The 16,378-nt window shown below is 31.7% G+C and overlaps 6 protein-coding genes across 6 annotated transcripts in view; 1 reads left to right on the forward strand and 5 right to left on the reverse strand.

The window, feature by feature from the left end:
• Positions 1-948: 948 nt before the first annotated feature.
• On the forward strand, positions 949-1,329 carry HELRODRAFT_81493 (hypothetical protein; the record flags this gene model as incomplete). Its single annotated transcript, XM_009021912.1, has 1 exon — positions 949-1,329. One exon carries the CDS (start codon positions 949-951, stop codon positions 1,327-1,329), a length of 381 nt encoding a protein of 126 aa, XP_009020160.1.
• Positions 1,330-2,331: 1,002 nt separating this feature from the next.
• On the reverse strand, positions 2,332-2,610 carry HELRODRAFT_146843 (hypothetical protein; the record flags this gene model as incomplete). The annotated part of the gene is made up of 1 exon (XM_009021913.1): positions 2,332-2,610. A coding segment is annotated over one exon (279 nt), but the record flags the coding sequence as incomplete, so codon positions are not given.
• A 3,112-nt stretch (positions 2,611-5,722) lies between these two features.
• On the reverse strand, positions 5,723-6,127 carry HELRODRAFT_144922 (hypothetical protein; the record flags this gene model as incomplete). The annotated part of the gene is made up of 1 exon (XM_009021914.1): positions 5,723-6,127. A coding segment is annotated over one exon (405 nt), but the record flags the coding sequence as incomplete, so codon positions are not given.
• A 1,875-nt stretch (positions 6,128-8,002) lies between these two features.
• Positions 8,003-12,556, reverse strand: HELRODRAFT_174465 (hypothetical protein; the record flags this gene model as incomplete). Its single annotated transcript, XM_009021915.1, has 5 exons — positions 8,003-8,091; positions 9,445-9,549; positions 10,239-10,334; positions 10,648-10,755; positions 12,487-12,556. 5 exons carry the CDS (start codon positions 12,554-12,556, stop codon positions 8,003-8,005), a joined length of 468 nt encoding a protein of 155 aa, XP_009020163.1.
• Positions 12,557-13,175: 619 nt separating this feature from the next.
• HELRODRAFT_174466 (hypothetical protein) lies at positions 13,176-14,010 on the reverse strand (the record flags this gene model as incomplete). Its single annotated transcript, XM_009021916.1, has 3 exons — positions 13,176-13,408; positions 13,468-13,719; positions 13,863-14,010. 3 exons carry the CDS (start codon positions 14,008-14,010, stop codon positions 13,176-13,178), a joined length of 633 nt encoding a protein of 210 aa, XP_009020164.1.
• A 1,395-nt stretch (positions 14,011-15,405) lies between these two features.
• The window catches only part of HELRODRAFT_174467 (hypothetical protein), a gene marked incomplete at both ends in the record, with an annotated part of 3,116 nt that continues 2,143 nt past the window's right edge, over positions 15,406-16,378 (reverse strand). Inside the window, one exon of the mRNA XM_009021917.1 lies at positions 15,406-15,557. Coding sequence (XP_009020165.1) covers positions 15,406-15,557 — 152 coding nt within the window. The remainder of the gene's footprint in view (positions 15,558-16,378) is intronic.

The following is a 16,378-nucleotide window of genomic DNA, read 5'->3' on the forward strand; positions in this document are numbered from 1 at the left end:
TTTTTTAGGTTGGAGGTTTAAAATTGGTCACGAATAAAATTTTATTTAATACTATAGCGAACGTTATTAACTGCATGCTGTTGCTTAATTAATGTTTAAAATAATAAAATAAGTCAAACTTTTGAAAAATTGTATGTCTAATGCAAATAAACTTCGCCCTTTTTTAACTAAATTACATATATAGACAAGGTTTGTTTAGAATGCTAATCTCAAAAAGCATAAAAATGCAAATAAAGCATACGAAGCATGTGACTTCTTGTGTACACAGTTAAGGGGTATCACATTTTTGAATACTCAAAGTATTTTGCTGGTATTATTTGAATTAAGTCACAAGTTCAACATTTCGTGAATAAATTTAAAATATTCCATTTTATAAAAATCGTGATTTGATACTATTTTCAATATTTGGATAATTATAGTAAGTATGTATAGCTTTAAATAAGAGCTGGGTTATGTTCAATGATTAGTTGAAACAAACAATTGTGATTTGAAAATAATGATAGTTATTTTGTACTTAAATAAAATTTATATCTGGTCAGTGTTTTGGTATAAAATTAAAAAATTCATGTTTTATTCAAATTGTGAGTGAATATTACAATGGGTAACTTTTACGGAAAATTGTTCAGAAAAACAAAGGGTACCTTGTACGAAAAATTGTTCAAAAAAACAATCGATGAAGAAGTCAAGAAATTTTTTTTAACATTTCGGGATAAAGTAAAGGACTTGCAAGAGGCGCGGTATAGGAAATATCTGGAAGAAAACTGTAGCGAATACGAATTAACATCGGAAGACATTTCAGATATGACACATTGTCTTGTTTCTGTGATCGATGAAATCCCACCCAACAGGATGAACTGGTTAATTAAATTTCAATCACATTCGAAAGTCAAACTTTATCATATTATGAAGACACTTCAAGATATGAATTTTCCAAAACGGCTAGAAAATATGTTTGTCAATGAAACCAAGCCTTTCAACAATCTATACTTCAGTGGAAATATAACTCTTAAAAAAGATCGCTACTACGATGGCATTCCTTTCAACAGGAGGTACAGGTTGCCATATGTTAAAGGAAAGTTTACAAGCGATCAGTGCATCGTGTGCTTAGATGAGTTCGTTGAAGACATGTTCGTGTGTGAATTGGTCTGCAAGCATGCATTCCACTACCAGTGTTGTCGTGAATGGTTCATAAACAAAACAAGTTGTCCAATTTGCAGGAGAAAAATGGGAGTCTGCGTAGCTGTGCAGTACAGATATAAGAAAAAGAAAAATGCAGACGGCGAGGAAATAGTTTCTATCTTCATTGAAACGTCGCCTTATATTTTATGACGAATAATAATGGATGACTTCCAGGAAGTTTGATTATTAGGAATATTTCAATTCGTGTCGTATGTTGGTTGAAAATAAATGAAATTATTTGTTTATGGTAGATTATTATTTATTTATATTCTCATTTGATGTCGCTGGGACTTTTGCACACAAGTTGAACCATGCAATTTTTTATTAACATTTATGCACAATTGTTTAAAATTATTATAATTAAAATAAATCATATGATTGTTTAAAAATTAAAATGCTTTGTAAATAATAAAATATTTACCATGTAATTTGTGTAGTTGTTATAAATTTATTTTTTTTCCTGTTAATGTTGTTGATCATGAAGAATAAAATTAATTTTTTAAATTTTCAAATCTTTGATGTTTGACCATCACTTGTTAAATCTTGTTAAATGTTAACCTTCTAACACATAAATTAAAAAGAGATCCAAGAATTTGTCCAAAATTTTAAAAAAATTATAAGTTTGCATTTGATAACCTGATTTAATTATCTAAAATAGAAAAATTAAATTCCAGGTACAAACAAAAAGCTATTAACACACAATAATAAAACTGACCATGTGTTAAAAATTTATATAGGATGGTAACAGCCACGCTATAAGCAAAGAATAATATTCAAAAAATACGTAAGCATAGATAATTATATGAAATATAATTTACAAAGTTTTTTTGCTGTTAAAATTACTTGACAGTTTAAAAATTATTCTATGGTGTATTTTGATAGAAAAACACACGTTGTTAGATATTAAAATTGTTGTTCCTCTAGTGGATTCTATTCAATTTTTCTTCACATGAATGCTTTCACGAACATTCTTGTTTTTTTCAAATAATAGAGGCTCAAAGTTTGCCATCGAGGAGTTCCGTCATTCAAATTAGTCATGTTGCAGTTGTTCATCCACCACCCACCGTTCTAGACAGCTTGACATGCAGGGGATGATATCTCGTAAGTATAGAATGGATAACCTGTGACTTTTCCACCACTCGATTCACCGGCATTTATTGCATCACCTGCGTCTCCTACATATGACCCAAGCCGCAAAATGTACTGTGAAGATGGTGGGTCCAGGTAGAAGAATGAATATTCTGCCGAGTACCAATTGTTAATTGAATTTTGCATTTCGAATCTTATCTTGTAATTTTGATTTTTTGTAATTTCGTAAATGGTTGTCAGTCCGATCCAGAAGTTGACCTGGTCCCCAAAACCAGCCTCGTACGTGGGGAAGTTTTTGTTGAAAGAAACTGAAGTATCCATTCTCTGCTGGATGATGATCCAGTGTTGACCGATTGAAGGCTCACTAAACTTCCATTCACGTTGTACGTCTCGTTTACGTTAACTTTTGTATAATCTAAAAATTTTATTTTGCGAGCTAGAAGTAAACATTTTTATATTTAAATTCTAAAAGAAAAAAGGGCATCAGAATTCATTAACAGTCGTTAAAATTCACGCTGCAGTAGTCAGATCAATGTGTTCGTTAAAACGAAAAAATTGAAATAGACTTTTTATTTGCATTGCTAATTGCAGTGCTCTTATTCTTTGTTGTTGACGCTTTTTAATGTTAACAGTCAAACTTCCGACTGAATTCCTCATATTCATTTCAAAAATTAGGACTGGAAGAGCACCCATGGCGGTTGGCATTCAAATTAATAAACCAAAGCTAATTTCTATTTTAAAGCTTTGGTTCAGTTTTTAACGAATGAATTTTACTATTTCAATAGAATAATTATTTTAGCTTTTTCATTTCATTATTATTTACGTTCGAAAAGCTCAACTATAACTGAAAGATATTGTTAGTTTGAATATGTTCAGTAAATTTTCAGAACGTAGAAAGAAAACTATATAATATAAAGGGAAAATAAAAGTCACGTCATTTAGCAAAATCTTACTGATGTAAGGGTTGCACCGCCTCAGAGCATAGGATGAATCGAGGCAGAAAGTAAAACAAGCGCTGTTGTTGAATGACACGCAGTTCCTGTGGAGCTGTCTCCCGTACGTGAATGGAATGTCGCAACCATTTGCATCCATCACATCTGTAAACGTTCCCAATTTATTTGATTATTTTAAATTTTTAACATCTGTAAAATAAACTCTATGAATTAGATTGGCTTATTTTTCATTATTTTTCCATAGAAGAAAAACTCATTTATAAAAATGCTTAATTAAATTTTAATCTATAGAGTAAATAGCAGAAACTTTCTCTAATAGCAATCATTGTATGCATGCCATCAATCAATCATTCAATCGATCGATCGATCGACCGACCGACCGATCGATCGATCGATCGATCGATCGATCAATCAATCGACCGACCGACCGACCGATCGATCGATCGATCGATCAATCAATCAATCAATCAATCAATCAATCAACCAATCAATCAATCAATCAATCAATCAATCAATCAACCAATCTATCAATAATTAGCTTATAAAGCACTATTTTCGCGATGTTCAACAGCGCTTATGTATTTAAATTTTTTTAGATGAGTCGTTTAATGTCACAGGCATTATGTTGATGAGTCGCATGTTATTACGGATATCTCAGCAACAAAGCTGCTAGCACGGTGAACAATTCAACAGTTGAAACATTTAAATGAAACAATTAAAAAACTTTCTTTCAACAAGTCCGCACGGCCCAACTTGGATGGTTTTCTGGATATTCTGTAAAATGAAGTTTGTTCAGTTAAAATAACTAGATAATTTGAATAGTATGTATAACTTTTTTTATAAAAAAAAAGTAAAATGATGAAAATTTACAACTTTTCAAACCGACTTTTCATTTCAATTTTTATTTTAAAAAACTTCCTCACCTTGTAGCCGAAGCATCTAGGCAGCACGGTATAGTTTGTTTGGCTTTTAAAAAACATCTGACACATTCCGGTATCAGATGTATATGGTGAAAAAACACGCAAAGCACTAAAATACATAATAATATTATTATTTTTATTAAAAAATTTATTAACAGCTTTTTTTTAAAAAAAAAACACAAAAACGCCAACAGTAGGTGAATAAACATAAAATATAAATATTATCACATGGTAGTTGCATTTGATGAATTTTTCAAGCATATTTATGAATGGATTGTAATTAACAGTGGCCGGCAGAGACAACTTTGACGAGGGATAAAAATTTTGAAAATGTTTGAAAAATATTGTAAAATTTGATGGCGGGAGTCAAGAAAGTTAGGCTGGCGACCCTTTTTTTACAAATTGATACAACCTACTACTCACAACCCTCACTCCCAGAACCGCCACTGTAGCGTAATATATTCCGTTGTTTTTGTATCCCAGCTTGAAGCGTTTGATATTTAAAATTATAGAATAATAAAAGTAAAACATGTAAAAAAAAAGATAGCATTCAAACCAGCCAGCTGCGTAATTGAAAAAAATTTGGCATTTTGACTGAGCTAACAAACCGATAATGGCTCGAATCCAAACAAATTATCAAACATTAAACAATGCTAGGTGCATGTGGTCAGTGTTAAAAATTTATAAGCCAAGCGGCTTCTTCTCAGCGCGGAATTCATAAAATATCGACTGGTTCGGTTAGGATTAAAATCATTTCGTATAGTTTGCTTCGTAACTGAGAGTTTCAAGTTCTGGTTCGGCTCGGTTCAACCATAAACAAGACACGAATTTGTTCGTCTCCCATCTCTAATAAAAGTAACTATTTTGGGAGTTAATCAAAGAGAAAAACTGGAGACATTTTTGTAAAGATTTCAACGTTATTAATGAACTTCAACATGCATGGGTTATTTTGAAAAATCTTATGACAGATTATTTATTTTAGCATAACATCTGTGCAATTAAACTATAAAAAATTAACTTTTCCAGTTATCTTTAAACTATAAAGATGACACCGGCCACAAAAAATGAACAAAACAAATGCAAAGTGGATATTATTTATAAGGAAATATTATTAATCCACTTTAAGATATATTAACAATTTCACTAACTAAAAAAAAATTTTAATCAAAAATTGAATTTCTAATTTTTAAACCAAGGTTCCCTTCAAAATCTCGGTATATATTTTTTTATTGTTGCTAGTAAAAAAAACAATGCCTAAGTGTAGAAAAAGCATAACGCTCATTCTTTTTATAATTTAAATATATTCAGAAAATATTCAAAAATATTCACAAATGTTTGTTAGTATCTATTTCTTTAAAAAAAGTGAGAAAATCCACAAGTGCTGCTGAACTATTTGAAAAATTTACCACAAATTTTATTTGACAAAGAAATGTGTTCATGCTTATATGAAAATAATTTATTTCTTGAAACAAGAAAGTCATAAAAGATCTTGTTGAATCATTTAAATGATTTGACTAGGATCCTTGTTTTTTGCACAAACACAGAAGGTACCGTACCCCAGCCAGCTAAAGAAGGGATGGCATTGAGATTACTCATAGTACAATAATTCACCCACCATCCTCCATTCGTGGAACTCCGACAATTCGCTGGCGTGGTTTCCGAAGTATAGAATGGATATCCAACTACGGCTCCTTTCGGTGCGGCCAGCCTTATTGCGTCACCAGCATCACCAATGTATGTCCCGAGTTGGAGTACGTAACCAGTTGATGGCGGGTCCAAATAGAAGTAGGAATAATCTGCCGAATACCAATTACTATTAACAGACTGCATTTCAAATCTGATTTTGTAATTCTTGTTCTTGGTTAGATCGTAAATTTTCATCAACCCAATCCAAAAGTTTGTCTGATCGCCAAATCCAGTTTCGTAGGTCGCAAAGTTGTAGTCGAAGAAAACTGTGATGTCAAGGCGCTGCTGGACCAGGATCCAGTGGTTGATCGATTGAATGCTCACTTGAACACCACTGATGTTGTACGTTTCATTCAAAAACACTTTTTCGTAGTCTACAAGTGTTCGTATATAATTTAACTATTCTGGACTATAATTTCCATGAAGTGAATAAATAAAATAAACAACTTGTATCCGATAACAAATCTTATACTTATTCAATCTACAATTAAAACTTATTTTATAAAAACTCATTCTTCATGAAACTGCAACAAATCTCACCAATGGATGGATCACAGTTCATCACAACATAATTGGAATTCAAGCAGAAAGCTGAACATTTGTCGTTGGTGAGCGATGAGCAGTCCGTGTGAAACTTTCCAGCGTAGGTGAAGGGGATGTCACACTCATCAACACTCGCAACATCTAAATGCAGTTTTATTTATGTCTTTTTTAATGTTTAATGTGAATTATTATTTTAATTAAACAATATTAATTTTTACCAAATGTTTTATAGAATATTTTTGAGTTTAACATTGAAAAGGTTATTATTATTATTTGAAGCGCTAAATTGTACAAAATATATTTTCAGTGAAAAATGCCCAAAAAACTTTCTTTTTATGAGCCTGCATCCAGTCAGCGTGAAAACCTGAATTTATAACGAAGGCATAATTTTAAATTATTAAAAACACACTTTTCAGTTAACTAATTAGAAAAAGTTCAACTCGGTTGAACATGATGAAAAATAAAATTGAATAATCTCATTCTACCAACCTTGTAGCCGAAACATTTCTGTCTAACAGCGTAGTTTGTTTGGTTGGTTGAGTACATCTGGCACTGTCCAGTGATTGCGTTGAAGTTGAAATCGTAACAGAAGTTCAGATCATTGCACTTGACAGCACACTCCACCTTCGATCTGACTTGTTTGCTGGAGTCGCTAACCATCAAGGAACACATCGGAAGGCCACCAGAGTTCTTCACTATCTTCGCTTTGTAGGTGTTACTGCTGGTCTGGTTCAAAGTCAAGGATATTTCAACAGAAGTCGAAACCCAGAACATAATCAGCAGTTGCCGCATTTTTAAACATGAATTTCATTCAGCTAAGAATATAGCACACTGAAATTTGTAGTTTGTAATCTAAATTACACTGTTTTCAACTTTGCTATTTTTATTTTTGAAATGTTGTTTTTAAACAAACGCGACGCTAATTAACATACACCGATTTCAAACCAACACAATGCGCACAACAGAAAAGTTCACTTGCTTGCAGTGCCTTTTTCAATTTTCTTCTAAAAGCTTTATTATTCCTTGCATAGATATTTCAGTGCAAAATTAGAAAACAACGAAGAGCCAGCAACATTCTTCGTATTCAACGAAAAACAATAAAATGAAAATTGAAAAAGTAAACAAACTAACAAGCAAGCAAGCAAACGCAAACATACAGACAACTGTTAATTGAACACAACACATGATGACATTCAAATTATATATATATATATATATATATATATATATATATATATATATATATATTAATTATATATAATATAATTTAGCATGAATAATGACATTATAGTCAAATTTTCAATTCAAATCAATTGACCTATATTTCTGAAAATGTATTTAGATGTGGATGACATTGAAGTTTCCAACATTTGAAGCAACGCTAATACTAGTTAACCTTGAACGTTTTTTAAAACACAAAATAGCCATTTAAAAAGACACATTTCAATTAAACGCAGATATCATTGCGTTTTCAGTAAGATGTTTTTTTATGGACGATATAAAACTAACTGAAAGTTACTAACAAGTAGAATTGGAAATATGAATATGAAGAATTTATAAATATCGCTGAGATAGGGCACATTGTTTAGTTTATTCACAACAAAACGTATGGTTAAATGAATGACAACCGTTTCATATCAAAACGAAAAACTGGATAAATTTAACAAAGATGAACGTGTAGAAGGCCTTCCAAGATTGAAGTTTCCCGCAGCCATCACTATCTGGAAACATTTGCAAATTATTTCGCTCAAACCATGAAGGTATTTTATTGAAGATATGAAACTAAATAGTTCAATTATTTATACCAACATTTGGCTAAAAAAAATTGTTAGCAAAATAACTTACCGAAGCTCAACGTTGGTTTTGCTGTTTCAAACGTCATAAGGTTATCTTTAATACAACGCAAGATAACAATAATAACACATCATTTTTATTGTTATCGTTACTAAGGTAGCACTTATTAACAACCGCTCGTTGCTGACTGGTATAGACTTGTTAATGAATGAACTAGTTACAGAAAGACTGGCCCAAAAACTTTTCAATACCGACCTAACTACATATTTGTGTGTGAGTAAAACTGAGAATAAATAAAAACTCTGTAAAAAATCGAAAATTTTTCAAATAACAATTGAAAAAATTTACTTTTTGCCTCCGTACTAGTAGTGGCTGTTGCAGTAGAAGTAGTTGAAGTAGATGTAGTAGTGGTAGTAATAGTAGTAGTAGTTGTAGTAGTAGTAATTGTTGTTGTTGTAGTAGTGGTAGTATTAGTAATAGTAGTAGTAGTAGTTGTTGTAGTAGTAGTAGTGGTAGTAATAGTAATGGTAGTAGTTGTAGTAGTAGTAGTAATGGTACTAGTAGTAGTAGTAGTTGTTGTAGTAGTAGTAGTGGTAGTAATAGTAATGGTAGTAGTTGTAGTAGTAGTAGTAATGGTACTAGTAGTAGTAGTAGTTGTTGTAGTAGTAGTAGTGGTAGTAATAGTAATGGTAGTAGTTGTAGTAGTAGTAGTAGTAGTAGTAGTAGTAGTAGTATAGGCTGCGTTAGTATAAGAATTATTAGTATCGGCGGAGTTAGTGTTCGTAGTTGTGGTAGGTTCTGAAAATATAAATAAAAACATTTCAATCCAAAAAGCAGTCCCAGTGAAACATAACATAAACGTGCGCAGAGAAAAATATAACATCTGCAAAGTTGTCACGTACCGTGACGAAACGACGGGGGGTGAGGGATAAAACATCCCCCAGAGATAAAAAAAATATTCAAGAAATATTAACGTATTTTCACGCCATAATATAGTGATCTTTAAAGTAAGCGGTAAGATCCGCCAGATTTGCTACTGTTCAGTCACTGGTCAGTCACTGGCCAGTCAGTGGTCAGTCAATGGCCAGTCAGTGGTCAGTCAGTGGTCAGTCAGTGGTCAATCAGTGGTCTGTCACTAGTTGGTCACTGGTCAGTTAGTGGTCAGTCAGTGAACAGTTAATGGTCAGTTACTGACCAGTCAGTGGTCAGTCAGTGGTCAGGTCAGTCACTGGTCACAGTTACTGCTCAGTCAGTGGTCAGTCACATACACACAAAATCACCCTTAAGGCAAGAGTTATTCCGCAGTTCATAGCCGGGTCTGCATGAGGAGCACACGTATCCATCATCGCAGTACCCACAGTTCGGCACGTTGGAAAGACATGCATCTGATCAACGAAGTTTGGATTGATTATTTTTAATGACTGTTCTTTTGTTTGTTCATTCATTCATTTATTCATTCATTTATTCAATCATTTATTCAATCATTTATTCAATCATTTATTTATTTTTTTTTTTATTTGTTTATTCATTCATTCGATTATCCATCCAAACATTCATTCATTCATTACATGCTTTTACATTATGATATGATATGATTTATTGAATGAAATGTTTCTAGAAGGATTTTTTTAAATTTAGGATTATCTTTCTACGATTCTGTCTTTAATGTTCACAAAGAATTATGTGAAAGATGTAAATAGTACCGTATTACTAAAAAATAAAATTATAAAAAACTATACAACCTCCAAACAGATTGAACTTCACTGTTTGGAATGGAAATATATGTTTCATTATAATTGTTAATAATCAAATTATTATTGTCGATGTGTTCGTTCATACATTCAGTGACTCATTTAAGCATTCATGCAATATCAGTTCTTCATTTACTCATTCATTTAATTAATTGATTCATTCATTCATTCACTCATTCATTCATTCATTCGTTTTTTATCATTCATTCATTCATTCGTTTTTTATCATTCATTCATTCATTCACTTATTCATTCATTCATTCAATAACATTTTCATGTTTTCTTATATTCGCACGTGCAAAAAAGATAGACGAAGGACATACGGTGGCAAGTTTCATCATCGGCCAGGTAGTACCCATGATAACATTCTGCACATATACCGCTCGGACATACTCTGCACAAGTGTGAGTTGCATTGATCTGAGGTACAATTCAATTCAGTCCAGTTATTAAATAAATCCATATGAATAAGTTAGCCAGTTTCAAACTATGAAATGATTTGTTAGTGGCAACACATTACTGCTTGCAGCACCACACATACACACACATACACACATATATGCACATACTGGTACACACGCATACATAGGCACACGCACATACATGCACACATAAATACATGCCCACACACACACACGCATACACACGCACACATTCAATCAAACAAACACATACACATATAAAAAATAGAAGCATAAAAGCGATTAAATAACGCAGCAGCAGACTGACTCACAGATGCATCGTCGTCTGTCCGTGGTCAGCTTGTGCAGGGCTTGACATTTCGCACACGTATCAGGGCCATCCGGACATTCCCTACAGCCTCTTACATTGCACTCTGGTGCTGTTTTAAATTTCATTATTCAGTTCATTATATTATTATTATTATTATTGTTATTATTATTATTATGAATAGGATATATAATATAATAATATATTAAATAGGATTTTATAATTATTTCATTATTAATATTTGGTATTTGGAGTTAGAAAATAAAAGGATATTCCTATATTTGTATACTAATAAATTAATTAAATTATTTATTTATCGACAGTTTATTACAAAATGTTTTTACTTATGCTGGATATATTGAAAAGAATTCCTTTTGGAAACTTGTTAACAAGCGGATAATAAACTACTAATGAATAAAATAAATTTAGACTAACGTATGAAATAATCGTCAACCTCGTCTGGAAGAAATGAAGTTTAAAACTGAAATTAAAAACAAGAACATAACATGCTGCAGGTGGATTATATAAGGAGATGACGATTTGAAGTTTGGTTAAAAATGCTTGAAAATCATTTGATTTTCTATCATTTATTATAAACCTTATATTATATATTAACCTTATATTATAAACAACCCGTGTGACGACTAATGAATCGTGAATAGAAACAAAAGCAATTAAAAAATTTCCAATTTCTAAAAAATTTTCAATACAGATCAAAAAAGAGGCTTACCTTTAAACAGCGTTGGAGAAACTTTAAAAAAAGTTGAAATTTATATGAGAAAAAAAACTGAACAACTTATCTATTGAAATTTTAAATATAAGAGAGCCATGATTTTGTATTGTTTTGTCAAAATGTGATGGTAACAACAGCTGCTGATCTAGACATCTCTGATTGGGTGAGCTAAAATTTGAATATGTTTAAATTCTCCCGGATCGGGCCAACATTTCTGAAAATGTCAGAACGTTACTGACGGTATGTTGACATGATGATGATGATGACGTTGTCCGAGCGATGATGGGATGATGATGACAATATCTGGATGATGATGACAATATCTGGATGATGATATGATGATGATGACGACGACGACAATGATGAGGAGAAAATATAGGATCGAAAATTAAGGCAAGAGTAAACACGAATCCGTTCGCCATCACGAACACAGCCACATAACACAAACAATGAAACCTATTCGAAACGGTTGTCATCCATCTATCTAATAATTGATTCAAGGACCCATCTCACTGAATAAACTTCTAATATCACAAATGAATATATGAATATGAAGCAATCTAATTACTGATATTAAACACACGGGTTGTTTATAATATAAGGTTTAAACAGTATGCTCAATGTTTACACATAGCCAAACACTTCTGTGCCTAACATTCAATCATTTTCACGCGAATTTCACTGAATTATTTTCATATATTGGTTTAGCATGTAAATATTAATATAATTTAATTTATAAATTATTCAATACTTTATAAAACCTTGTCACTTTAATTTGTAATCTAACACGGATTTCCAATTAAACATAGAAATATTTTTTAAATTTTTATTATCAACTTGACTGCTTTTATGAAGTAGTGTCTTACCGACGAAATTTATTATGTTTCTAATTAAAACACCATTAAGCTTTTGATAAATTTTCATTAATAATATACAATTTAAGAATATGACTAAATGATATTATTCAATTTAAGGATATTAATAATTGATACTCAGCGTTACCGCCAGTCAGCGGACTTTGAAAACGTAAATATTGTTAAAATGATGATAGTGAACCAATTTTTACTTTGTTCTTTTAACTAAAAATAATGCGATAACAAAATAAATTACCTTTCCTGAAAGCGTCAGAAAAGTCAAGCAGAAACAAACTTGCAAGGAAAATACAAGGAACTCCAAACATATCTCTTGTCAAATATTCACAACTAGCTACTTCGTTTATGTTTATAATAATGTTTAAATTGTGTTTATTTATATTACCATAAATCTTAATGTAACGATGTTTAACTGATTAGTTAACTTAAACATTTTTCAAATGTTTAAATATTTTTACTAAAAAACGAAAATCATAGTAGAACACTAGTAACCAACATCGCATTACCTAGAATTTATTACTTGCGCGTACATTTAGCATATCGAACTTTGAGTGAGTGAGTTGAAATATAACCTGCAGATGGCATAATTTTTCCTGTATAAGAACAGAGCCGAATCATAAAACCAATGAAACGTCAACCCATCAAAAACTTTCAATCAGATTACTCAACAAATAAATGAAAAATTTAGTACTTTTTAATTTTATTTTTATAAGATTTTTTCAAAATATCGTCGATTATTATTTATCACCGCTCTATTTTTAGTTAAGCACGTAGCAAAAATGATTTACTGAACATTGCATTTCAGCATGTATTCGGCATTAGATAGACTTGTCATTCAATAAATTATTGCAATAATCACGATTATTGTCAAAAAAATTTTGCTCATGTAATTTTCAGAAGCATTACGTTACATGGATCGCTCCATTATTATGCATAGCAAACTTCCAAGAAACTCCAGCCCAGACTGATGTTCAAATTGGTCTGCATGTAACCGTTCAAGTGGCTGTTCAGCTCACAAACTGATCCAGCTGGCTTGAAGTTGAATGAGTCGCACTTGCCTGGAACGCATCTCATCAAACATTTCAACATGTTACTCACTGTCTCCACGTTGGAGACGTAGCCGTTCAAGCGAGTATTCTGGTAACGTTTCCATATCTTTGCTATTATAAAATTGAAATTAATATAGATTTCAATTTTCAAAACAAAAATTTATTTTTACAGTTTGGTTTATCGGCATCGAAGACTTCCATTTCACAGATGGTGAGCGATCCAGGTCCAGAAGCTGGCTGTTGAGCGATAACGTAACGATACGAAGCCAGGTTGGCATTACATTTGAGAGTGTGTTTGGCACTTAAGACTGCCTTGTATTTGTACTGACCACACAGAGGGTAGGTGCCTCTGGTGATGTTTGAGCCAGCTGGAAAATAATTCACTGATGTGAGCCCTATCAGAAAATAATTCAGTCTTGCACCTTGTGATGTTTTGATGTGGTTTGAAATATTTTTATAAATAAAATTTATATTAGATATTTTAAACTCGTGAATGCATTTTTTCTAAAAATATTCCAATTATAATTACGTTTTGAAAATAAGCAATGTTATTTCCATTACTTACTCTCTTCATTCCTCGAATATAAATTAACATAATCAACGTAGTAATTTTCAGCAAGATCAACAACAGCCCAATTGGGACCACCAAGATCATCAATTCCGTGAAAACAATGTCCCATCAAAAAATTAGGATTTGAATCGCCATCAACCATTTTTGCCGGAGAAGGGTTGACATTATGTGGATGGGTTGAGCTGCTACATGCTGACTTGTTGAGTGCAAGGTTTCGAGCAGCTTCAACTTTGGGTGCTGCCAGGCATAAAACTGAATATTTCCAAAGTTTTATTTTGTTCAAATTTTTAAATTTATCTAGATCAAATATTTGTTTAAACAAACAAAAAATATATTTCTAAAATTTACCAGCAAGAAACATTCGAGAAAGACATAAAAAGCGATCAACTTGCATCGTCAATCGTTCTTTGAATTTAATTTATTTTACTGAAATAATCTGTACAAAATCCGATGTTTGTTTACTGACATGCCAAATAAATGTATAAGCATAATGCTCAATCATATAAGGACAGTGAAAAATGCATATTTATATTGATTATAATTATTTGTATGAATACATTCTCTGAAATTATCCTCGACATGCGATGGATCGCATGCAAGTTTTTCTTGAAAACGTTGAAAACTAACCCTTCTTAGATTACATCATTCTTCTTTATACAGTATGTTTCTATGATGCTCCTTATCTTTTTATATATATTAGGGATCTTTGTACACATACACACAAACGCGCACATCCGTACGTGTGCGCAAAAACAAACAATTGAAATCTTTTATGAACGATTAAACGACATATAAAATTGAAAAAAGATGAAATATTTATTTGATAGAAACTTTTGAAATCCTTTTCCTAAATGATCATTGCCAGGCTATGCCAAATTTTTATTGCATTGTTGACATAAAATCCTTCCAAAGTTACATTCTTCTTTCCAACATATTGATGTTTTTTGCCTTTGATTACGGTTTTTCTAACAATAAATGGCGATTTGCTTTTGCTTTGCACCAATTGACCAGCAATTATTCTTCACAAAGTAGACCACTCACCAATTTTTGCACCAATCTTTGCACCAATTAACCAGCAATTATTCTTCACAAAGTAGACCACTCACGCAACAAATGCCTCAGATGATTGCTATATTTTAATTAGCAAGGATAAACCTAATCACAAATTTTTAGAAATTTTTTGATTCGACGAAAATTTTTGAAATCAATAATGTACTACTACTCTTTTTGAGACGATTATTATATTCGAAAATCTACAAAAGTTTATATTATCTTCGATTAATGCTTCTTATATTATAATAAATGTTTGTTATTAAATATATCAAGGATTGATTTCTCAATCCATGACTAGATTGAATGTCATGGCCCTACAGTTCCAGAGGATCCCCATCACAATTAGTCAATAAGGTTTGTAGAAATCACCCCAGGCATACCATCAATGTTTTGTAGCCACCTTTTAATGTAGTGTTAATAAAATGACATTGAGAATAGTTATTTAAAACAATCTTATTAAAATTATTGAACAGGTATGACAAAATTATTTTCTTAGTGTCCTAAAGTGAGGAAGATGTAAGCCATTTGTCCAAAGATAATCATATGCCTTATGCCCATACAAATACAGTGTCAACGCGAATGATTTTTGATCAGAGTCATATGTTCTAATTTTTTTAAACTTTTCCAGAAATTTTTCTGTTAATTTATTTGTTACATTAAAAACTTGATGTGTATTTCATATAAAAACTTGATTATGCCAATTTAGTTAACTTGTTAAGCATTAATATAAAATTGACTCTACTTGTAATGGTGATTGGTATGATGATGATGATCCCAGTCCTAAACAGGATTTATTATTCACAATGTCATTATGCCCTTTCTAAGTTTTAATAAAATACATGAAATATTGTTGAATGCATTTTATATTTTTTGTATAGATAAGAATGTTGCAATGTACAATGATGATGTGAATTGCTTCCTTGTGCAACTTATGACATAAATTATTATGTCATAAGTTCGCGCTCCTCAATGAATTTTGAAAACAGATGGGTCTTGAGATCCGCTCTGAACTTTGCAAGTGATGGGGAAGTAGTCAGAGAAATAGGTAGAGAGTTCCAGAGAAAAGGGCCAGAAAAAGCAAAAGCAGATTTGGCAAAAGAGTGTTTAACACGAGTTAAGAAAAAGCGAGAAGAAGAAGACGATCGTAAACCGGGGCGTTTAGGTTCAATTAATATATCTGATAAATACTTAGGAAATAATTTAGATTGAGACTTATACATGAACGTGCAAATTTTAAAAATTATTCTATATTTTATAGGTAGCCAGTGCAAGAGAACAAGATATGGAGATATATGAGAAAAGAAAGGGGCACGAGCAACTAGACGAGCAGCAGAGTTAAAAGCTTTACTTAAAGGATAGAGTATAGAGTCAGGAAGACCATAGTAGAGCGAGTTACAATAATCAATCCTAGATAAGACTAACGAAGTAACAAGAAGGAGAAGAGTAGGATCATCAAG

The sequence above is a fragment of the Helobdella robusta genome, assembly GCF_000326865.2.
Source record: "Helobdella robusta unplaced genomic scaffold HELROscaffold_30, whole genome shotgun sequence".
Classification (NCBI taxonomy): domain Eukaryota; kingdom Metazoa; phylum Annelida; class Clitellata; order Rhynchobdellida; family Glossiphoniidae; genus Helobdella; species Helobdella robusta.